Source organism: Eretmochelys imbricata, chromosome 26, assembly GCF_965152235.1.
Source record: "Eretmochelys imbricata isolate rEreImb1 chromosome 26, rEreImb1.hap1, whole genome shotgun sequence".
NCBI classification, from domain to species: domain Eukaryota; kingdom Metazoa; phylum Chordata; order Testudines; family Cheloniidae; genus Eretmochelys; species Eretmochelys imbricata.
In genome coordinates this window covers 14,238,894-14,261,764 of record NC_135597.1, presented here as the reverse complement: position 1 = coordinate 14,261,764, position 22,871 = coordinate 14,238,894, and the positions used below count along the sequence as shown (strand labels likewise).

The 22,871-nt window shown below is 52.1% G+C and overlaps 1 protein-coding gene across 1 annotated transcript in view; it reads left to right on the top strand.

Moving 5' to 3' along the window:
• STARD7 (StAR related lipid transfer domain containing 7) overlaps positions 1-9,659 on the top strand; it is a 39,141-nt gene extending 29,482 nt beyond the window's left edge. Inside the window, exons 7-8 of the mRNA XM_077805644.1 lie at positions 2,584-2,668; positions 7,443-9,659. Coding sequence (XP_077661770.1) covers positions 2,584-2,668; positions 7,443-7,633 — 276 coding nt within the window. The 3' untranslated portion in view covers positions 7,634-9,659. The remainder of the gene's footprint in view (positions 1-2,583; positions 2,669-7,442) is intronic.
• Positions 9,660-22,871: the final 13,212 nt, after the last annotated feature.

The following is a 22,871-nucleotide window of genomic DNA, read 5'->3' as shown; positions in this document are numbered from 1 at the left end:
TGTCCTCTGACTTGCCTTACACGGGTACTTTTTCAAGTGTTGTGTTATGTTACTTTTGAAAATGACCGATTTTTGGGTGCCCAACGTGAAACTCCTCCTAAGTGCTGAGCACCCACCCTAGAATCAGGCCCCTAGAATCATAGAATATCAGGGTTGGAAGGGACCTCAGGAGGTCATCTAGTCCAACCCCCTGCTCAAAGCAGGACTAATCCCCAACTAAGGAGTCTCAGGCACCCAAAATTGCTAGTCAGTCTTGGAAATCTTGGCCCTTGTGCTTTCAACCACTTGGGAGGAGCTTTTATGTGGTATTAGCAGAATACATAGCAGCCTAGATCTGCCCCTTGAACTCTGGCTGGTCAACCTGTGTAGCAGCTAGCTGACTGGAATCTAGAGTTGAGAAAAGAACAGGAGTACATGTGGCACCTTTGAGACTAACAAATTTATATCAGCATAAGTTTTCGTGGGCTAAATCCCACTTCATCGGACGCCTGCAGTGGAAAATACAGTAGGTAGGTAGATACACAGAGAACATGAAACAATGGGTGTTATACACACTTTAATGAGAGTGATCAGTTAAGGTGAGCTATTATCAGCAGGAGAGAAAAAAAACCTTTTGTAGTGATAATCAAGATGGGCCATTTCCAGCAGTTGACAAGAACATGTGAGGAACAGTAGGGGGGAAAAATAAACATGGGGGAAATAGTTTTACTTTGTGTAATGACACATCCACTCCCAGTCTTTATTCAAGCCTAATTTAGTGGTGTCCAGTTTGCAAATTAATTCCAATTCAGCAGTCTCTCGTTGGAGTCTGTTTTTGAAGTTTTTTTGTTGAAGGATAGTCACTTTGAGATCAGAAATCGAGTGACCAGAGAGATTGAACTGTTCTCCGACTGGTTTTTGAATGTTATAATTCTTATAAGTCTGCTTTGTGTCCATTTATTCTTTTACATACAGACTGTCCGGTTTGGCCAATGTATGTGGCAGAGGGGCATTGCTGGCACATGATGGCATATATCACATTGGTAGATGTGCAGGTGAACAAGCCTCTAATAGTGTGGCTGATGTGATTAGGTCCTATGATGGTGTCCCCTGAATAGATATGTGGACACAGTTGGCAACGGGCTTTGTTGCAAGGATAGGTTCCTGGGTTAGTGTGTTTGTTGTGTGGCTTGTGGTTGCTGGTGAGTATTTGCTTCAGGTTGGGGGCCTGTCTGTAAGCAAGGACTGGTCTGTTTCCCGAGATCTGTGAGAGTGATGGGTCGTCCTTCAGGATAGGTTGTAGATCCTTGATGATGCGCTGGAGAGGTTTTAGATGGGGGCTGAAGGTGACGGCTAGTGGCGTTCTGTTACTTTCTTTGTTGGGCCTGTCGTGTAGTAGGTGACTTCTGGGTACTCTTCTAGCTCTGTCAGTCTGTTTCCTCACTTCAGCAGGTGGGTATTGTAGTTGTAAGAACGCTCGATAGAGATCTTGTAGGTGTTTGTCTCTCTCTGAGGGGTTGGAGCAAATGCGGTTGCGTCACAGAGCTTGGCTGTAGACAATGGATCGTGTGGTGTGGTCTGGGTGAAAGCTGGAGGCATGTAGGTAGGAATAGTAGTCAGTAGGTTTCCGGTATAGTGTGGTGGTTATTTGACCATCACTTATTAGCACTGTAGTATCCAGGAAGTGGATCTCTTGTGTGGACTGGTCCAGGCTGAGGTTGATGGTGGGATGGAAATTGTTGAAATCATGGTGGAATTCCTCAAGGGCTTCTTTTCCATGGGTCCAGATGATGAAGATGATGTCAATGTAGCGCAAGTAGAGATGGGGCATTAGGAGACGAGAGCTGAGGAAGCGTTGTTCTAAGTCAGCCATAAAAATGTTGGCATACTGTGGGGCCATGCCTCCCATTTGTATTTTATGCTCTTATTTCTGAACCCACTATCTCTAATTTTATTGCTGTTATGTATTGTTCCAAAGGTCTCTGATCTGCTGCCTCTCTCAGATCCTCCTGCTCAGGGTTTTGTAGCGTGGTAAATGACACATTTAACACTTCACAAACTAACCCTCCGCTCTCCCGGGAAGGAGCTGACTAAATATGCTGTCATCATATGGGAAAATGGAGCAAATGGGTGAAGCAGCTTGCTCAAGACACCTGAAGCTGGGGCTAAATATGATTTCTATACTCTGAGCCCCTTGCTTGCTTCCTCCATGTCCCGTCTGTCTTCGTGTTTTTGCAGATCTCCATCAAAGCCCTGGATGTCAGCTTTCTCTTGCCCCAATTGAAGAGACACTGGAGGAGAAAAATAGTTCAGACTTAAAACACATAATGCCAGTAGTATCTGCAAAGACTCTATCAGGATTCTGATACATTTGTTTTCAATTCTCATGCTTCCTGGTTTTAAGTGGCAGCCAGGAAGAAAGTTCCTTGTGTGGTATAGTGTTGTGCAACTAAAACACCTTCCTGTGAGTCATTCAGCACTACAGGCTGGCTGAGATGGGGGCTGTTGTCTGGCCCGTTTAGGTAGTGGCTTTGTAAGATCAGCCCTGGTTGCCAAGAGGTTCCTGTGACAGGTCAGGTATCGCTAAACTTATTCCTCTTGCAGAACGGCTTTGATTACCTGCTGACGTACAGCGACAATCCACAGACAGTGTTCCCGCGCTACTGTGTCAGCTGGATGGTCTCTAGTGGTGAGTCACTGGCTCTAACCCTTTGCTCTGGACTAGGAGTGTAAAATAGTAAACAGTTAACCAGTAAGCATTAGTGTTACCGGTTAACCCAGCCTAACTGTTAACCCCCAGCCCTTGGCGGGCTGGTGCAGCCCTTGGCTGGGTCACGCCGGCCAGAGCAGCCCCAGCCCTGCGGGCCCCTCTCCATTAATTGGTTAACCGGTTAACTTTTTAAATGATACTCACATCCCTACTCTGCTTTGGGGGTCTGGATGCTCTGAGCACCATGGGCCCCTCCGGTCTCCTTGGTTCTGGAATGAAAGCAGTGGGAGGTTGTTTTGTGGAGAACCTTGCCTGTGTTGGTCCAAGGGACCTCCTCTTTTGGGAACTACAGACAGACTTCAGTACACAAACTAGAGGTCTGGTGCGGGGGATCTGGGGAATGTGTGGTGAAGGGCCTCAGGACTTTGCTGTTGGTTTCTCTGTCCCTATGGGGAGGGGTAGGTGCACTATGCAGGGGCTTCAGTTTGAAGAACCTGAGAAAGATAACTGTAGAGGAGAGCTGCCCAGCGGTGCTGATTCTCACTAATTTCCCTTGATCAGCAATCAAGGGGAAATGGGAATTGGGAGGCTTGTACGTGACTTCTTGTCTGTCTGACACTTAAGGGGATTTACCTACTGTGCCACTGTGGCCTTTTTCCCTCCAATCCTTGCACTCTGGAGTGGTGTTCCTTCCCCCTCGCACCAGGTATGCCCCGCACCCCAGGGGCAGTTAAAGGCACTCTGCCAGGGTTGAGACCCACAGACTGGAACTTGCCATTAAAAAAAATCACTACTTGTAAGATCGGGAAGAAGCTGAACAAACTCTCATCCCCTCCGAAATGCCTTCTGGGGTGACCCTCCAAGCACTCGATTGGGCTTGGCTCACTGGCCACTGCAGATGCACATGGTGTGTTTTAGTCTCCCCTCGAGAGTGGGTGAAAACATAGAAGCTTCCTGCTCCGGGATTGGAGTGGAAGGGCTGTGCAACAAGGTGACTTATCCCCGAATGCTCTGCTCTGCTCAGCTCAGAACCTCTGAGACACAATCCATCCATTCTGTACCTTAATCAACCCACTACCATTTAAAGGACTTGAGTTTCCCATCCCCAGACTCTATCCACGTTGGCCCAAAAGCCTGTGTAAAATGGATGCTCTAAAGCTTGGGCTCTTTCAGACCAACAGCATGAGGGAGTGCTAGAGACAAGGACCTTAATTGAAAACACCTTGCCACCAGCTGGGTCCTGCTTACACCAGGGTCTGTTAGTTTGAGAACCTCTACTGATGTCATCTGCAGAACATGGCAGTGCATCTTCTCAGCAGTACGGGCTACAGTGAGAAGAGCAGGTCTGGCATCCACTCCCTATGTTGGCTTCCCATCAAAAAGCAAGTTAAAACCAAGTTCTCAGTTCTTGCTTTCAAGGTGCTCAGTGGTCTGGGACCAGCATATCTAACTGAGGCTAACGCTCTGTCAGGGAAGACACTGGTCAGCAGCTTTGCATCTTGGGCATGATGGAAAACTCTTCCATGAGGTGAAGCTCTTTTGTACAGGAGACAGAGCTTTCTCAGGGGATGGTCTGCAGCTGTGGAATGAAATCTCTCACCAGCTAAACCACCTCCTCTTCCACTCCAAGTACTCGGTGCACTACTCTGACCTGTACCCTGCCACACACCGCTCTCCAGGGGAGAGAACGAGCTGCACACGATGCTAGTTAGTCACCGTACATAGTGCATGACTGAAAGCACTAGGGTACTACAGTTACGAGCATGGGATAAGAACCTGTGTAGAAATACATTAAACCATTAAGATTGCAAAGTCAAGTGCTCAAGTAGCGCAATACAGAATTAAGGTTGTCCAGGAGCCCTTAATTTGGCTCCCTTGGGCATCTGTACTATAATAAAATGAGATCATGTAACTAAATACTATTTCCCCATGGTACCCGTCTCCTTCAGTTCAGTGTTTCTCTTGATCCTCCTCATTCAATATATGCCCTCAGGCTTTGCTTACCACACACCGTCCAAAACCTGCACTGGATGGACCCAGGACTTGGAATTTCCTCCTGACTCTTTCTGTGTTACTCTTACCGTAGTATTTGAGTGTTTCACAAACATTAATGAATGGTTTCAGAGTTGCAGCTGTGTTAGTCTGTATTCGCAAAAAGAACAGGAGTACTAGTGGCACCTTAGAGACTAACCAATTTATTGGAGCATAAGCTTTCATGAGCTACAGCTCACTTGATTGGATGCATTCAGTGGAAAATACAGAGGGGAGACTTATATACCACACTATTCAGAGGAACCATTAAGAACAATCCCGCTTCATCACATCTCTCCCCCCTTCGAGATCAAACTGAGCGGGGTCACTTTAGCTGGTGACCTGGGGAAGTTCGAAGCCACCAACGTTCCCATGGATGCCCCAGCATCTCTCCCATTCCTTGGTGGGAGTTACACCAGGCCCTTCCAGTTTCACGCCCTCCCTTAGGTCGTTGGGGTGATCGATAGCATTCGCAGGCCGCATGTGGGAAGGTTTATGTGGCCCGTGCCCTTTGGCTACCCCAAAACCCCAGGGGCTCAAACTGGGATTGGGTCTTCTCCCCAATAAGCTGGCCAAACACTGCCACTTGGTTATATAAATCTCCTCACTGTATTTTCCACTGAATGTATCCAATGAAGTGAGCTGTAGCTCACGAAGCTTATGCTCAAATAAATTGGTTAGTCTCTAAGGTGCCACTAGTACTCCTTTTCTTTTTGCAAACGTTAATGAATGCACCCTGTGAGAGTAAGTGATGCTGGTATCCCCGTTTTTGCAGCTGAGGCACAGAATAAGACCAAAATTGCCAAGTGTTCACTAATTTTGGGTGCCCAGCTTGTGATACCTAAGGTCTGATTTTTATTTTTATTTTTTTCAGAAATACTTAGCATTTTTATAGCCCTCTGTCTGATCAAAGAACAGCTCTGCTCCACTTCCATTGCAGTTCTCAACTTGGACCTGTGTACCTCCTAACACCCATGAAAGGAGGAGTAAATACACACCACCTGCCTTTTGCACTAAATGAGGCAGAGGTTCTACAGACAGCCTCTGTCACTACACAACCGTCATTCATTCCCAGAGCACACGGTCTGGGTCCTCTGGGGGGAAAAATATTATGTGATCATGTAACCAAAGACTATCCTAATACAGACACACAAGGGGGCAAATGAAGGTTGCCTGGGCAACCTTAATTCTGTCATTTCCTAACTGTTGAGTGCTTGACTTTGCATCTTTAACATTCTTTCAGTGTAGCTTTTTTGGGAAGTAGCTTCCAAATTAAAAAAAAAAAAAGGCAAAAAAACAACTTCTCTTACTGTAGAATCAGCCTGATCTGCCCATGGGCCATCAGCAGGATTCAGCCCTTTGCAAACCCAGCCCTCTCCCACTTGAGCTAACAGAGGGGAATAGTACAACGACTATCTCTTACTCCACGTGGACCTGCAGTAAAGGGGGATGACACTTTGCCAGTGGTTTCACAGAAATTTGCTGACAGCAGAGGAATCTGGAGCCTGAGAACTTTGATACCAGGTTTTGGGGAAGTATACTCTAGTGGCTGTAGACCATTGTGTTCCTGTACCCCAGCCTGCTTGTTCCCCCATGCTCCTTCCCACCCTCTGGTTCCCATAACCCTACCACCATTTTCTCACTCGTCTACAGAGGTGCTTCTTCCTTCTACCTCCTTATTTCCTGGGTACCAGAAGGGGGAGCACTCAGCAAAGGAGAGACAGGCTCCCTGCTCTAAGTTCCAGTGACATAGCAACAGTTAGGAGGAGCAATTGCAGGGCAAGTCCTGATCAGCCCCAGGATGGAGCAGGCTCACTTGGGAATGACACATAGGGGTTGTGAGGGGATGGAGCATGTTCAGTGCAGATGGAATCTAGGGTGATTTAGTGAACTTCTCAAGTCTCTAAAGTGCAAACTGAGACTTCTTCAGATGCTTGCGATTTGGCCAAATTTGGATTAATTTTTCACTGGGATGGCACAAGTCACATCCGTGACACCACAGCATCTCCCCAGCGAAATTTCAAGACCCTGCTGCAAAGCATGGGAGTGGCAGAGCTTCTCAGTGAAATAGTTGGAAGACTTTGTTTTAACTAGCTTCCTCCTCAGAAATGAGTGAACAGTTGAAACTTCCCAGACAAATTCAGCTGGAGGCAGAAACATGTCATGAGAAATTTTAACCCAAAGTTAATGTTTGGCAAATGTATACACAACTGAAAAGAGGGTCTTGTAATGGAAAGTGTTTGGGCAACCTTAATCTAGCTTCATGTAGAACAGAAAGTTTACTGCCATGGCCCTGCCAAGTCCTCCTTGATTTGATAGCATCTCTGTGAACAAGAGAGTACACCTTCCTGTGAGTGTTCTTGTGTGTGCTTTCCCTCGCCACCGCATAGCACCATTGGCCCTGCTTAGAGGAGGAAACTAGGCAAGTCACCTCGCCTCTCTGTACCTCGAGATCAGTGTGTCAGTGACCCAGTTGGGAGTTCCTGGCTACCATACTTATTCCTACCTCTTAGTCAGGTGGCTCATTAGCTCCGGGGGGGGAAGGGGGGAGCATGGAGGTGCCTAGGTTTTGCGGGGATGGGTGTTCCCTTTGTGTGCTAGACACTGGATAGATTGTTTTGGCGGCTGTTTGTGTTGAGGTATGAGCCTGTTTTTGGAGCAGTCCAGATGTCCCCTCCCTGCACGTCCTTCGTGCTCACTGTGTCATTGCCTTTCCTGCCAGGCATGCCAGACTTCCTGGAGAAGCTGCACACAGCGGCTCTGAAAGCGAAGCGGATGGAGATTGAAGTGCGGGACTACATCTCTGCCAAACCCATTGAGAGTGGCAGCAGCGGCGAGGGGAAGGCGAGCATGCCCGGTGCAGAGCACAAGAGCGAAGACACCCACAGCCCTGCGCAGCTTGAGTACGCCTAAGGGCTGGCTGTGCCACCTGAGTCAGCACCCTAGCCTCTGCTCCTGGATCCACGGAGCAGGGCTGATGGGGAGCTATGACGTCAGTGTAACCCCTGGAGCTTAGTTCAGCTGTTCTCCTTTTGTCTCCAAACCCCTCCTCACCTCTGTCTTCTGCAGCATGTGGGGAGAGGGGTCTCTCCTCTGTGTGAGCCTTGTTCCTAGCGAGGCCTGGCCATTGAAACACAATGTTGTGTAATATCCTCTCTGTGCTGGTGTTTTGTCCTGGTGAGGGGATGCCCTAGAAAAACACCTGGTCTCTGTCACAGTATGGACATGTCTCTCCCTCCTTCCCCTCCCCTTTGAGCTCGTGTTGGGCACAGATGCCACTGGCTCCTGAAGCTCCAGGGCAGTTCAGCTCTGCAGCGCTGGGGGTGGGGTCTAGGGAAGCTTAGGGGTGTGCTGGTCTGCAGCCAGCCCCAAACACGATACGGGGGTGGGGGCAGGAGGATGGGATCTGTGTTCAGCAGCACCGGGGCTGTGGCACTGTGTGTGTACTGCAGTTTGCCTCTGCCACATGAGGGGAGTGTTCCTCTGTTGTCCAAGTGCCTTTCCCCCGTAGCTGCCCTGGCCTCAGCTGGAAGCGGAGAGCCATGCCTGGTAGGGGTTGTGGCTGTACTCAGCGCTGCCCACTGGAACAGGCTGATACCTTCTGGGGAACCAGCACTGCGGCACCTGTCGCCATATTTTTCCTGTGGTTTCCTGGTGGGAAGAATGAAGGACTCTTGGCGGCATTACTGCCTGTAGCTCTGCAGGCTGGCGTGGGAGAGGGACTTGGTATCACTTGGGCAGGGAGTATGGATTAGGAGGCCTGGTTCAGCTGCCTTCTTGCCTCAGTGGCTTTTTATTTTGATTTTTCCCTGGGAGGGCACAGCTCCTGCTGCCTGTGAATGCCCATGCCACATAACTAACAAGGGAACAGAAAACTGCCCGCAGCTGCCTCTTGTGGTGAGTTAGCTGCACCTCTGTCTTGTAGGATCAGAGACACTCCTGCAATCATGGCTGCTACCCAGCTTCCCTTGCGTTGGGAGAGGAGGTACCTCCCAGGCATACCAACGAGGGGAAGCTGTCAGGATGCAGCCAGGGTGAGGGTCACTGGCAGCACTTGCTTTGGTAGGGAGGGGTCTGGAGCAATCTAGGAGTAAACAAATAAGTTCTTGTAGCAATGACCGAACTGCATATTGGGTAAGGCTAATTGCATGTGTTCACCCCAGAGGTTCCTGTTCTGCACTGTAGTCCCGGTTTGGATCTAGAGGAGAGACCAAGAGCTCTCCCTGTCCTGTGTATTTCCTGTTACCCAGAATGTACTAGCCAGTGTGTTTCAGCCTGGTTCTCCTTGTGATAGCAGAGTTAATCCAGTCCCCTGGGGGGGCAGGGGGGAGCACACAGTCCAAATGCTCTTCCACAGGGCTGAAGTCTCATTCTTGAACAGCCCTAACTGCACCATCGCAGGGAAGGACTCCATGAATTCTCCTGTGCTGTAGGGAACTGCTGCTCCTGGCGCTTGCCTGGTGGGGCTCACCTCTCAGTGCAGGGAGCTGGGGCATTAGGGCATTCTGCCACCTCCTCTTCGGGGTATACCTGGTCCCAGCGGAAACTGAATTCTGTGCTGATAGCCCCCAGTGGTCAGGTACCCCGACCCCACTCCTTTTCTTATAACATGCAGTTTGAAGTCCCATGTAGGACAGACAGCATGAGCCTGGTGGGCTCCAACAAACAGATCCTGCTGTGGTGCCAGAAAGCAACTTTCCACCTCCCCTTTTCTTCAAGGGCCTGGCTACCGTATGGTACAGTGAGTGAGTGGGAGGGGGCTCGACCCTCATCTGAGTGCAATTGAGGGGGCTGCTTTGGAGGCCTCCTGGCCTCTCAGTTCCTGTTTGTGGCCATTGGGGTCCATTAACATAGCCACTCTGGATTTGTTACTTCACTCAAACCTGGCATTTCTATGAAAACGGATGTGTGAATAAACTTATACTGGTACAAACCCTAATGGAGTCACAGCGTCCTTCAGTTGAGGGAGGGAGTGTGGAGCTGGCGATGGGGTTAGCAGAGCAAAGCTCTCACTGTGCCTCTGAGGGCAGCTGGAAGGAGTCAGTTGCCTCTGGCTCTGGCCAGCTGCTTCTCAAGGGTATGCAGGGCTGGGCTGAGGAGGGGGAATGTGTCCTCCAAGGCAGGACACATGAACAAGGGGAACAGCAGCAGTTGGTGAACTGCCAGGCACCCTGCTTGCCAGGAGATCTAGATACAGCCTACTATGTGTCTGCACACGTTGTTGCATGCCAGGTGGGTGGTGCCAGTTCAAGGCAACTGCACCTGTATATTCTCTCCATGATCCGGAAGGGTACCCACTCTAGGGTCCCGGTTCCCCAGCTGTCCCTCCCTTGGGCAGAGACCTGCCTGCATCTCCCTCCTGAGTGAGGTTTTTCCAGCCAGCACAGTCCCCTGCCTACACTGCATTCCCCGGCAAGCCAGACGACCTAAGCAGGCCTGCATTGCTTTTCTCATCAGAGGCTGTAAACAGCAGAATTGCCACACATAAGTTACCACGTGGCTGTCTCTAAGCAAGTAGACTTATTCTTAAGGTAAAATTTTGCATTACAGAAAAAACATGAAAAACAATGAAGAACCTATAAACATACTAATAAGCTTACCAGAGATCACCCCACATGTACAAGGGCTCTGGTCGGTGTCAGTCTTTCCAACCCTTCCAGAAGGGTTGGGGTCCCCTTGGGCAGAATGTCCTTCCCTTTTCCTGGATCAGAAAGAAGGCCTTGAGTCAGTTTAAACACAGGCTATTTATTCAAAAGTCCTTTCTTTGTCTGCTGGTCTATAAAGAATCCAGGGACCTCCAGAGGTCGTCTAGTCCAGTCTCCTGCACTCATGGCAGGACTAAGTATTATCTAGAACATCCCTGACAGGTGTTTGTCCAACCTGCTCTTAAATCTCCAATGATGGAGATTCCACAACCTCCCTGGGCAATTTATTCCAGTGCTTAACCACCCTGACAGGAAGTTTTTCCTAATATTCAACCTAAACTGCCCTCGCTGCAATTTAAGCCCATTGCTGCTTGTCCTGTCCTCAGAGGTTAACGAAATCAATTTTTCTTCTTCCTACTTGTAGCAACCTTTTACGTACTTGAAAATTATCGTGTCCCCTCCCAGTCTTCTCTTTTCCAGACTAAACAAACCCTTTTTTTCTTCAATCTTCCCTTATAGGTCATATTTCTAGACCTTTAATCATTTTTGTTGCTCTTCTCTGGACTTTCTCCAATTTGTCCACATCCTTCCTGAAATGTGGCGCCCAGAACTGGACACAATACTCCACTTGAGGCCTAAGCAGCGTGGAGTAGAGCGGAAGAATTACTTCTCGTGTCTTGCTTACAACACTCCTGCTAATACAGCCCAGAAGGATGTTTTTTTGCAACCACATTATACTGTTGATTCATACTTAGCTTGTGGTCCACTATGACCCCCAGATCCCTTTCCGCAGTGCTCCTTCCTAGGCAGTCATTTCCCATTTTGTATGTGTGCAACTGATTGTTCCTTCCTAAATGGAGTACTTTTGCATTTGTCCTTATTGAATTTCATCCTATTTACTTCAGACCATTTCTCCAGTTTGTCCAGATCATTTTGAATTGTAATCCTATCCTCCAAAGCATTTGCAACCCCTCCCAGCTTGGTATCGTCTGCAAACTTTATAGGTGTATTCTCCATGCCATTATCTAAAGCACTGATGAAGATATTGAACAGAACCGGACCCAGAACCAATCCTAGCGGAACCCCACTCGTTATGCCCTTCCAGCATGACTGTGAACCACTGATAACTACTCTCTGGGAACAGTTTTCCAACCAGTTGTGCACCCATCTTAAAGTAGCTCTATCTAGGTTGCATTTCTCCAATTTGTTTATGAGAAGGTCACGCGAGACCGGATCAAAAGTTTTACTAAAGTCAAGATATACCATGTCTTACCACTTCCCCCACATCCACAAGGCTTGGTACCCTGTCAAAGAAAGCAATCAAGTTGGTTTGACATGATTTGTTTTTGACAAATCCATGCTGACTGGTACTTATCACTTTATTATCTTCTAGATGTTTGCAAATTGATTGCTTAATTATTTGCTCCATTGTCTTTCCGGGTGCAGAAGTTAAGCTGATTGGTCTGTAATTCTCTGGGTTGTCCTTTTGTCCCTTTTTATAGATGGGCACTGTTTGCCCTTTTCCAGTCTTCCGGAATCTCTCCCATCTTCCATGACTTTTTTCACAGATAATTGCTAATGGCTCAGATATCTCCTCAGTCAGCTCCTTGAGTATTCTAGGCTGTGTTTTATCAGTCCTTGGTGACTTGAAGACACCTAATTTGTCCAAGTAATTTTTAACTTGTTCTTTCTCTATTTTATCCTCTTCTGATCCAATCTCATTTTCACTGGCATTCACTACATTAGATGTCCAATCACCACCAACCTTCTTGGTGGAAACCGAAATGAAGTCATTAAGCACCTCTACCATTTCTACATGTTTTGTTGTTTTCCACCCCTCATTGAGTAACAGGCCTACCCTGTCCTTGGTCTTCCTTGGGGAAAACTCCAGAAGAAATCTGTAAGACCTTCGATATCAAGAATGACTTCGCTGAAGAGGAAGAAGCACAGGTCCACAAAGAGAACCAGTCGTGTGAAGAGAAGTGAAGTTTTGTGCCTGGCACTCTTAACACTGTAAGGATCGTTCCAAATACTAGCTGCATTGCTTTGTTTATAATTGTTAATATTAGACAAATGCAGCTGCAAATGAAGTTGTAGTGGCAGGATATTGTTCCCTTTGCAGGTGTAGTGTTTTTAAATACCGATTTAAATCCTATGGTTGAGTTTTTACTAGTGTAATCAGTACATGCAAACCTCCCCAGGAGGTAGTACCTGTGTGAATTTGCCTAATCTCCCCTGCCCCCCATTGACACAGTGGGAATTTTTGTAATTTGTATTAATCCTGTGTGTGCTTCAGTTTCTCCTATATGTGGTGGTGTTAATCAGTGGATGGACAAGGACTCTGCTCTTAGGGCAGGCTAAGAGGCACAGAGATGAATGTCCTCTTGCTGTCTAAGACTAAGGCCTGGTCTACATTATATTGACCTAATTATGTCACTGTCTACACGACGGCCTTGTCCCACAAGTGTAGGTGCCCTACTACACCGCCATAACTCCACCTCCATGAGAGGCATAGGGCTTATGTCCGTGTAGCTAGGGCAACACGGTGTGGGTGTGGGTTCTGCATTCCTTACATTAGCTCTTGGCTTTCATGTCAATTTCATGACTCTGCTAGAGCTGTGAAATTAACAAGAAAGCCTGGCTCACCTGCTGCCCCCGGGGTCCTGGTTCCCCACTGGCAGTCTGGCTGGCCCCCTGGCTCTTGGCTCCCTGCTCTCTACCAGTTGCAAGAAGCCCCAGGCAGCTGCCCACCCGCTCCCGGCTGGGAGCAGGGAGCTGAGAAGCTGGGCGAGGGTGGGGGGTGGGAGCAGCTGGACTCCCAGCAAGGAACTGCAGAGAGACCTGGCTCTCAGCCCTCCGCCCCCCTTCCCCTGGCCCTCTTCAGTGGGTAGAAGCACTATAATGAGGATGCGCAGCACCTACGGAAGGAGGCTGAAAGTCAACCTAACTGGTCAATTTAAGATTGTAGTGTAGACATGCCCTAAATGGGTGATTGGAAAAAGACTGGCTGAGCCAGACCCTATCTTAGTGGAGAAGCTATGAAGACAATGGCAAAGCCACTCAGCAGGACAGACGCCTAGCAACCAAGCAGCCAGAGGCGGATGGATTTTCACCATCTCTCAGGAGGGAGGCTGAGCAACATTCTTCAGCTGGAGGACAAAGGATGGGAGGTGTAAGGTGGGGAATAAGAGCTGGCTGCTGGAAGCAATCCAGGCTCTCAGCTGGAGTCTGACCAAGGAGGTCAGACTTAGGGCAGGGCTACCCTTGCAGCTGTCGAGACTTTGAGTTAAACCAGCCTTCCTAGAGCGCAGCAGGGAAAGCATGGCCCCATTTGCGGCACTTGCAGTGGCATTGGGAGCGGTGCATTATGGGCAGCTATCCCAGCATGCAGGTGGCTGCAGCGTGCTTTTCAAATGGGGGTGGGGGTGGGCGGTGGAGCGTGACAGGGAGTGTGTTGTGTGTATGTGGGGGGAGAGAAAGTGGGTTTTTGGGGTGCTGAGAGCATAAGATGCTCACGATGATAAGTGCCTCTTAAGGGGGCCATTTAGGGATCTGGGGCAAAAATTAGGGATTGGTCCTGCTTTGAGCAGAGGGTTGGACTAGATCTCCTCAGGTCCCTTCCAACCTGGATATTCTATGTCAGCATGCTGTCTTGTAAGTTCAGACAGCAGCAGGCCCCCCCGCCTCTCTCTCTCACCTAGCATCCACACTAATGGTTGCTTTGTCTCCGAGCAGATAAGCATCCGGCTGTCAGAAATGGAGCTTTCAATGGGCATTTCCGCATTCCTACAGCCGATTTCAAACAATGACAAGAGTGGCCACTTGACTGAAGGGGATTATGGGACGTTTCTGGAGGCTGATCAGGGCTCAGTAAAGCAACACCTCGTTCACACTGGCGCCGCGGTGCTCCAGGGGGGTGCAGCAGACATTATTCCACTCGCCAAGGTGGAGTCCCAGCAGCCCTGCAGCCACGGAGTCAGAGCGCTCTACGTGCCTTGCCAGTGTGGACGGCGCCCAGGGCTCCTTCACTGTGCTGCAACTTGCAAGTGTAGCCAAGCCCTGAGAGATGCACAGAGCTTGAACAATGTGGTTCACTACAACTTGGCTGGGCTGTGGGCTGACTACAATGGCCTGTGCTTTACCCTTCAGTTCTTGGTGCTATGCTAAGGACTTCCTAGGCTGGGTTCCAGTTGATTAGTAAGCTCAGTTCTGACAACATTATGTGAGGGTCATTGCTAATGCTGGGCAAGGTGCCTTAGTCTCAGAGGAGTGGACAAGTCTCCACAGGCTGCATCTCAGCCAAACTCACTGACTGGAGCTCATGGTGTGAAGCAGGAGTGCTGGAGGTCCAGCTTAAGCAGGCAGTGAAGCCTCATGGTTTACCCTGGAGGAAGAGCGAGACCTGTCAAGTGTTCAGCCTAGAGACTGTTCCAATGCTATGGTTACCATACATCCATATTTTCCCAGACGTCCGGCTTTTTGGTTCTTAAATTGCCATCCAGGAGGAATTTTAAAATATCTAAAAACATTCAGGAGTTGATCGTTCAAGAAAGAGAGTGAATGTTGATCATGCGAGAGAGGGCCTGCTTTTCCCCCTTGCTCCCAGCGCTTGTGCCACAAAACAGCTGTTTTGCATGGCGGGGAGGAGGGGGAATGCGGTGTGCTCGGGGGAGGAGGCAGGGCCAGGGTGGGGATTTGGGGAAGGAGTCCAGTGGGGCAGGAAGGGGACGGAGTTGGGGTAGGGACTTTGGGGAAGGGGTGGAGTTGGGGCATGAGCAAATACACCCCCGCCCCCCTGTGGAGTGTCCTCATTTTTGAATGTTCAAATATGGTAACCCTATTCAACACTGGGTGTGTAGTGCTAACCCTGTGGATCTGTGATACCCTCAACCCCGCTTCTGGGCCGCGGCACGGTCCGCAATGCCAGGACAGGCGGGAAGCCTGCCTCTGCACCCCGGCTGTGCCACTGAGCGGGAGCTGCCAGAGGTAAGTCCACACCCAACCCAATACGCTGCCCCAACCTGGAACCCTTCCTGCACCCCAAACCCCTCATCCCCAGAGCCTGCACCCTCAGCCCAGAGCCTGCGGTCCCCATTTCCTCCTTTTCTGAAAAGCCAAAAGCTCTTCTCTGAGGCACCTTTGCCCTAAGGGCCATGCTGCTGCCTTCAGGCTACCTGGGATGCTACCGACCTGAAACACAAAGTGCCTTGTTCCACAAGCTTCCTTTGAGCAGAGAAGCTGAGCCACCCCAGCGGAGCTGCCAAGGATGGGCAGCTAGCTAGGGGAAGGGTTGAGTACATTGCATGGTGTGTGTGTGGGGGGGGCTTTAAAAGGCAGATCTCGGGTACTCTCTGACTCGGGCTCCCCACAAAGCTAGCTCCAAATTCGTTTCTAATAACGTCTTTTTTTATAAGGGAAGCAACAAGTGCGAGGCTCCTCCCACTACTACAAAGTACACGTCACCATCAGGCGGCAAAGAGAGGAAGACCATGGAGAGCAGGTAGCGTCCGGCACGTAGGTCTCTGGGTTGCTTTGCCTTTCACGCCAACGTGAGAAGCACGTGGCTGGGGCGAAGGGCTTTGTCACCGGCTCTTCTCTATCCCTTTCAAATCATAGAATCTCAGGGTTGGAAGGGACCTCAGGAGGTCATCTAGTCCAACCCCCTGCTCAAAGCAGGACCAACCCCCAACTAGGAAAGGACCCCCAACCCAAAAGGAATCCGAAATTCCGGCCTGGGCTCGGCGCATGGGGCTCTGTGATGGCCAGGGCTGGGCTGGTCAACCCCCTGTTAGCGCCGTGGCCAGGGCTGTGAGAATTGCTGCTGTGGACTGTAATGGAATATCTGCCCAGGACAGGACGCCATAAAAAAACCGGCTTCGCTCCCATTGCTCCGTTTTGTTACGCTGCCCTCTGCTGAAGAGAATCAAAACGGCGCAGTGTGTCCCAGCCTCCATACTGCGAAGGGAGATTCTTCTGTCGCGCTGGGGCCAGCGATGGGGGAGAAGGAGGCGGTGATGGACAGAGGCAGGGAGTCCTGAGGCCCCACGGCGGAGTCACGAACATCCCGGGCTCATTTAAGCAAAGCGCACTGTCTTGTCTTGTGTGCCGAGGGGGTTACGTGACGGTTCCACGGGTTCTCCAGCAGGTGGCAGAGCCGCGCTGCAGGTGGCTGGGGACCGGCCCACGCTTCCTTGCCGCTGGCCAGGGCTGCAGGATGGCAAAGGGTGCTTGAACTTTTCCAGCTCCTCCAGTCAGCGCAGGGGCCGGCGTTGCCAACTGCACGTAGCAGGAAGGCACCAGACCAGCCAGATGTAGCTGTTTAAGCACCCAAAAGGGAATTTAAAAATGTCACTAGACGAAATGTCCGGAGCACGATCGCGACGTGTGCGTGCCCAGGCGAGAATCACAATCAGCTCAGCGGTGGTATAAAATCCATTCCACGCGCCCCAAGTCAATGCCATTACGCCTCAACTGAGCATGTCCTCGGAAGGAATCACCTGCATTCTCGGGCTGAGGCCACTGTAATCTGCAGGCGAGGAAAAGAGGTCGGTGGAGGCTAATTCAATAGTTGGCTAAAGTCAGGCGCGTTTTGGCGGGAGCAGCCATTCGCCAGGGCTTGGTTTCACTCAAATGTTCTTCCTCGTTGCTCCCTAGTGGGTAGCCCCCTTCCCCTGCATCGCGGGCCGTGCGAAGGAAGCGGGCTGGGCCGGGGAGGCAGGCTAGCCAGCCAGGAGAGCCGCCCGGACGGAAGGTGGGGTGGGCTGGGACAGGGCCATGTGCCCGAATGGGGCGGGGGGCACCGTGCCTCCGGGGAGGACGCCCTTACTGCAGGCTCAAAGGCGGAGCTAGCTTGATTTCGGCTCCCCTTTACTCCTTCCCCGGGCGTGGCCTGGGGTTAGCTGCCCCAGCTGTTTTCAGAAATCGAACCCTGGAAGTGGGCGGAGGGGGAAGGGGTCCGGCTAGCGGATTTTTGTTTTTTAAATCTACTTTCTTGGCTCCCTGCCGCGCCGAGCTCAGGTTGGGCGAATGCCCTCTTCCCTCTGGTTCTGGCTCTCCCTTTCAATCCTCTGTCGGGTCAAATCCAGGCCGGCAAGAAAGGGAGGCTCGGCTGAAATTAACCAACCCCAGCTGTACTGCAGTGTACAGAGATTATAGTGTACAGAGTGTACTTAGCCCCTTCTCACCCTAGGGGCCTTCACGTCCATGGTTCAGCGGCATGGGCTGACCGCTCCTCTTGTGCAGCATTGCTCCGTTGCTGATGTGTGCCACGGCAAGCAGAGGTGCTGGAACTAGGGCTGCGGGGGGTGCTGCCGTACTCCCCTGGCTTGAAGTGGGTTCCATCGTATACAGGTTTCACAGTTTGGTTCCATGGCTCTCAGCACCCCCCACTCTCCAAATTGTTCCAGTGCCCCGATCGCAAGGGGGAGGTGCTCTGCTGGGCCAGACGTCGGCGAACAGGTCGCGGCCCACAGATCATTAAAGCAGAATGTGGCTGGGTCCGCACTAAACTGATGGGAGTCCTCTCTCCAGTAATTCTTGGTCTAATCTGGGGGCCCTCCAGCTTTTTCCATTCTGGGGTGCGATCCCAACTCCCATGGCTTGCAGCTCAATGTTTCGCCATGGTGGTACACACTGGACCACAAGAACATCGGGCATCCCTCCTGACAGACAGGCACTTCCCCTTTCCCCCCAGCAGATGCTTGTAGGCAGCCCCTGGGAGTGGCCCAGAAGAGTCCCAGGGGTTTGCCTTGCAGGGGTGGCCTCTACCTGGCAGTGATCTGCTTCGGAAGGTTGACGGGTCATGGCACAAATGAGTAATATGACACGGTTGAGAGCTGTAGCTTCTCGGGCACAGCTGCTGAGCAATGGAAACAGGAAGGCAAACAATGGTGGGGGGGGAGGTGGGCGGGTTACACTTCCTCTCCGTGCTGTTGTGGTTTCTAAACCAAGCTGTCTTCTCGGCTCTCGCAAAGGACGTGAGTGCGACTGTTAGAATGCGGTGTGCTGGCTGCGCCTGTGTGGGATGACCGTAGGTGAAACCCTGAAAATTGCTCATGCCCCATTTTCAAAGATGAGCCTAAATCACGTCTGAAAATAGGACTTAGTTGCACCTGAAAATGTTCCCCCCGGAAATGCTGGTTTAACTAAAACTCACTTTACAACCTGATTTAGTTCAACTAGTGAAACCTCCTAACGTAGATGCACTTAAACCAGTTTAAGCCCTGCTGATGTGTCTGCACCAGGGTTTTGCACCCAGTGGACTAGCAGAGAAACTTCCCAGTATAAGCAGGGCCCGAGCCAAGGCTTTCTTCTCTGCTCCTAGCAGCACACCCTGCCCCTGTCCCTTCAGCATCTGCCGACCGCTGTTAAGAACATGTGGCAGGTATCAGGAGAGGGGCACGTTGTTTGGGGCTCAGCATCTGGCCCCAGTGTTTGTGGCTTTGCATAGGGACAGCTTATTTTGAGGTGCTTTCCCTTGTGCCATTCGGATGGGAAGCAGCTGTAAGTGTCTGCCAAGCTGGAGCTTTAGGGTCTGACGTCTGCGACCCAGAACCTCTTGTTGCCCTGGCAGGGGGACACAGACGCACTCGGGTTGGAGCAGGTGCATTGTGGAATGGTGCGTGAGCTGGCCGCCATCAACAGCGCTGTGAAATGTACGAACAGATCCTGTGGCAGGTGGTGTGTCTGACACTGAAGACGTGTTCGTAGAGGCTGTATCAAGGGCTGAGTCACCAGCAGAGGTGAAAGCGGGTTTTCTGTCAGATCTCTATCCGGGATGGAAACGAAGCACAATGGGCCCCGTTTACGTACGCGGCCAAGGGAGAGATGCGAAGTCAGCCGGAAAGGAGCACAGAGGGGGAACAAAACTGGCGAACGGATAGTTCTCAAAATGTAAACGGGGAATCGTCGTCGAGCGGGTGTGTTTCTGGTGGGCTCCACTGGGCTCATTTTTATCAATGAGATGCAAGAAAACATAGAATCATCCCTGATAAAGTTTGCAGATGACCCAAATATTGGGAAAGTGGTGAACAGTGAAGAAGACAGGTCACTGCTACAACGTGGTCTGGATCACTTCGTAAGCTGGGCACAAGCAAGCCATCTAAAGTTATACGTCTAGGAACAAAGAAATAAGCCAGACCTACAGGCTGGAGGACTCTACCTTGGGAAGCAGTGTCTCAGAAACGATTTGGGGGCCCTGGTGGATAAGCTGCTGAACATGAGCTCCTAGTGTGAAGCTGTTGCCAAGGCAGAGAGGTTATGTCACCTCTGGGTTTGGCACTGGTGCGACCGCGGCTGGAATCCCGTGTCCAGTTCCGGTGCCCACAATTCAAGCAGGATGTTGACTAATGGGAGAGGGGTCAGAGAAGAGCCGCGAGAATGATGAAAGGATTAGAAAACCTGCCTCATCGTGACAGACTCAAGGAACTCCGTCTATCTGGCTTAACAAAGAGAAGATCAAGGGGTGACCTGAGAACAGTCTATAAATACCTACGTGGGGAACAAATACTTAACGATGGGCTCTTCAGCCTAGCAGAGAAAAGTCTAACGCCCCAATGGCCGGGAGCTGAAGCTAGACACATCCAGACCGGCAATGAGAGGGAACAGGGAGAGCAGTTAACCAGTAGAAGAATTCACCGAGGGTCGTGGTGGATTCTCCGTCACTGGCCATTTTCAAACTCAGATGGGCTGTTTCACCCAAAGCCCTGCGCTAGGGGTTACTGTGGGCAGGTCTCTGGCCTGTGCTAGGCAGGAGCTCAGACTAGATGGCCCCTTCTGGCCTTGGAGCCTGTGCATCTCTGGTTTACTTTGGGGTAGCTGTAGGAGGCCCTTCTTCCCCCCGCCCACGAACCGGGATCCCAGCTGCTGTGTGGGGGGGTTGACATTAGTTCTGGTCCAGGTCCTGGGCGATGAATGTCCGCTTGACAAAGAACAGTTGGTGTGAACTGCCAACATCTTAGCTGGGAGCCATTGAAAGGGGGCTATCCCCGCAGGGATGGGGGTGGGGACGGGCGTCTGCCCTTCTCTGGGGCTATGCCAAGGCCTTGAGGTGCCAAGGCTGCCAGCTGGCCCTTCTTTCCTGTGCCCACTTATACACACAACCAGTTAGCAGACCATGGGGGACAAACAGCTCAGGGACGGGCTGCAGCTACTTGGCAAAGGGCACTGCAAAGGGGTTGGATGCAAACAAGGTGCTACTGCGCTCCTAGCTGGCCAGGCGCCCTGGGTTTCAAAACTACCCCCCGCCCCCCGGCCAGCCGTGCCTTGAAAGCCCCAGAGCACCTGCAGCCATGCTCCCAAGGAAATCTGGCTCTGGGCCTCAGTGGGGATTGGGGCTGGAATTGGCTCCTGCTCCCCTCCCCAAAGAAGCAGCCAGTCTGTCCTGCTGATGCTTGCACCCAGCCTTTCCCTGGCCCCTGTCACTGTCCCCCTGGGGCCTGGCTGCTGTGAGGAGGGCCCGGGATGCACCTGTCCCTTACAGAGGTGACAGGTGAGAGAATGTCCCGCCAGGACATGAGGGGGGATTGGCTCCTGCCTGCGCAGAAGCGGGTTAGTGGCCTCTCTGGGGCCGTGCATCACCGAATTAGGGAGACCATACATCCCACTCTGGCTGGGACAGTCCCTTTTTTAAGCCCGGTCCTGGCCCTCCTGACTTATTTTGGCCAAACTGGCCAAAACTGATCATCCGTTGGCAAGAGCAAACAGGACAAAGGCCCAGTTTTGCCAAAAAAGAGGGGCGGGACCCCTAGCGAGGCGCAGAGGAACAGGCGGGTGGAGGGGGGAGAGTGGCATCACCAGCCGTGAGCGGAAGGGAGGGAGGGCTCAGGAGAGCAGCTTGGCCTGGGGCAGCCCCAGCCGGGCGGGTGGCAGGGGGCTTCGGGCCGGCCCTGAGCAGGGTCCTGTTTTCCCTTGGGGGAAAATATGGTCGCCCTACACCGAATGGCAGGGCCTGTGGCCAGAACAAGGGCTGCAGCTGTCTCCAGCGAGCTGCAGGGGTGGTATCGTGCCGGGGCCCGGGCTCCCTTCCCTGGGATTCTCCTGGAGGCAGGTTGGGAGAGGGGAACCCCCGGCCTGCTGCAGGAACTGCTCACCGGCTCTCCTGGCTTTTCCGACTCTCCTCCACCCCCACCAAGAATCCTGACCTCAGGCCCTGGGGAGGGGGCGAACCCAAGTTCCCCATGTATTTATGTCGGGGAGGGCTATGACCGGGGACTCCCAGCTCTGCTAAGGAGTGTACTAACCAAGCACCACCCAAGGCCTCCCTCCCGCAAAGCCACCTGGGCCACTCCTGGCTCAGGCCACGCTGACCCCTGGCTCCCGAGCACAGGAAGGAGATGGTCAGTGTGTTGATGCTCTTTAGCCAGCCATGTGTAGCCCGGCCCTGTTGGGTGCTGGAGTGTCTCGCCAGCAGTGGCTCCGGATGGCCAGATTCAGGCTGGATAGCTCCCATCCCAGGGTGCAGGTCTGCACCATCCTCATTGTACAGCTGGGGAAACTGAGGCACGAAGAGGTGGAGGGACTTGTACATGGTCACATGGCATCAGTAGCAGAGGCAGGAATAGCACTGCTCATTTCCTAGGCTCCTAGCCACTCCAAACCTCTGCTGGGGCCCCCCTACCATGGCACCTGGCGAGCCGAGCCGCCTCTTGGCCCAGCACGACTGCCCTCATGAGCTCGAGCCAGTTCCCTGGGCGGTGCCTGGCCTAGTCTCCGGTTCCTGTGTGGCCGGCTGAGCTCAGACTTGTCCTGGCTAGTGGCATGGGGCTGGGGAGGGAGCCGGCAGGTTTGCTGCCGTTGGGAACCTGCCTGACGGTTTGCACCACCTGGGAGTGTCCTGGGATGGCTGCAGGTGCAGTCAGACTGGTCTGGGAGGCGGTGGCTGCTTCTGCCAGAGCAGTCTGGGTTCAGGGACTGACCTCAGTGAGCCTGGGGGGGGTGGGGGGGGGTCGCTCAGTGGTTTGAGCATTGGCCTGCTAAACCCAGGGTTGTAAGTTCAATCCTTGAGGGGGCCATTTGGGGCAAAAATTGGGGGTTAGTCCTGCTTTGAGCAGGGGGTTGGACTAGATGACCTCCTGAGGTCCCTTCCAACCCTGATATTCTATGAAATCTCCCCTGTTCCCTGGGGTGGGCTGCCGAGCTGCTGGAGCCAGCCCCCCTTTGCGGGCTGTTCTCCCCTCCCCCACTGGCCCATCTTTCAGATCCACCCCCTGGATCATGCAGGGGGGGACGCGGAGGGCGGGGGGGGGGGAAGCTCCTCTCAATGCCCACCCCGACCCCCGTAGTCAGGAGGAGGAAGAACAGGACAGCCTCGCCCCTCCTGCCCCCCCACAGGCCAGTCAGATTGCACTGCCTCAGCTCAGTGTGGGGCTGACCCACCGCTGGGGGCCTGACAGGGTAGGGATCCTCCTTGGCCGGGCTCCCTTTCAGGCCTGTGCAGTCCGGCCTGGCTGGGCAGGTTTCCTGGGCAGTGGGGCTGAGCTAGGCCAGCCGGGCCCCTTGGCCGGGCC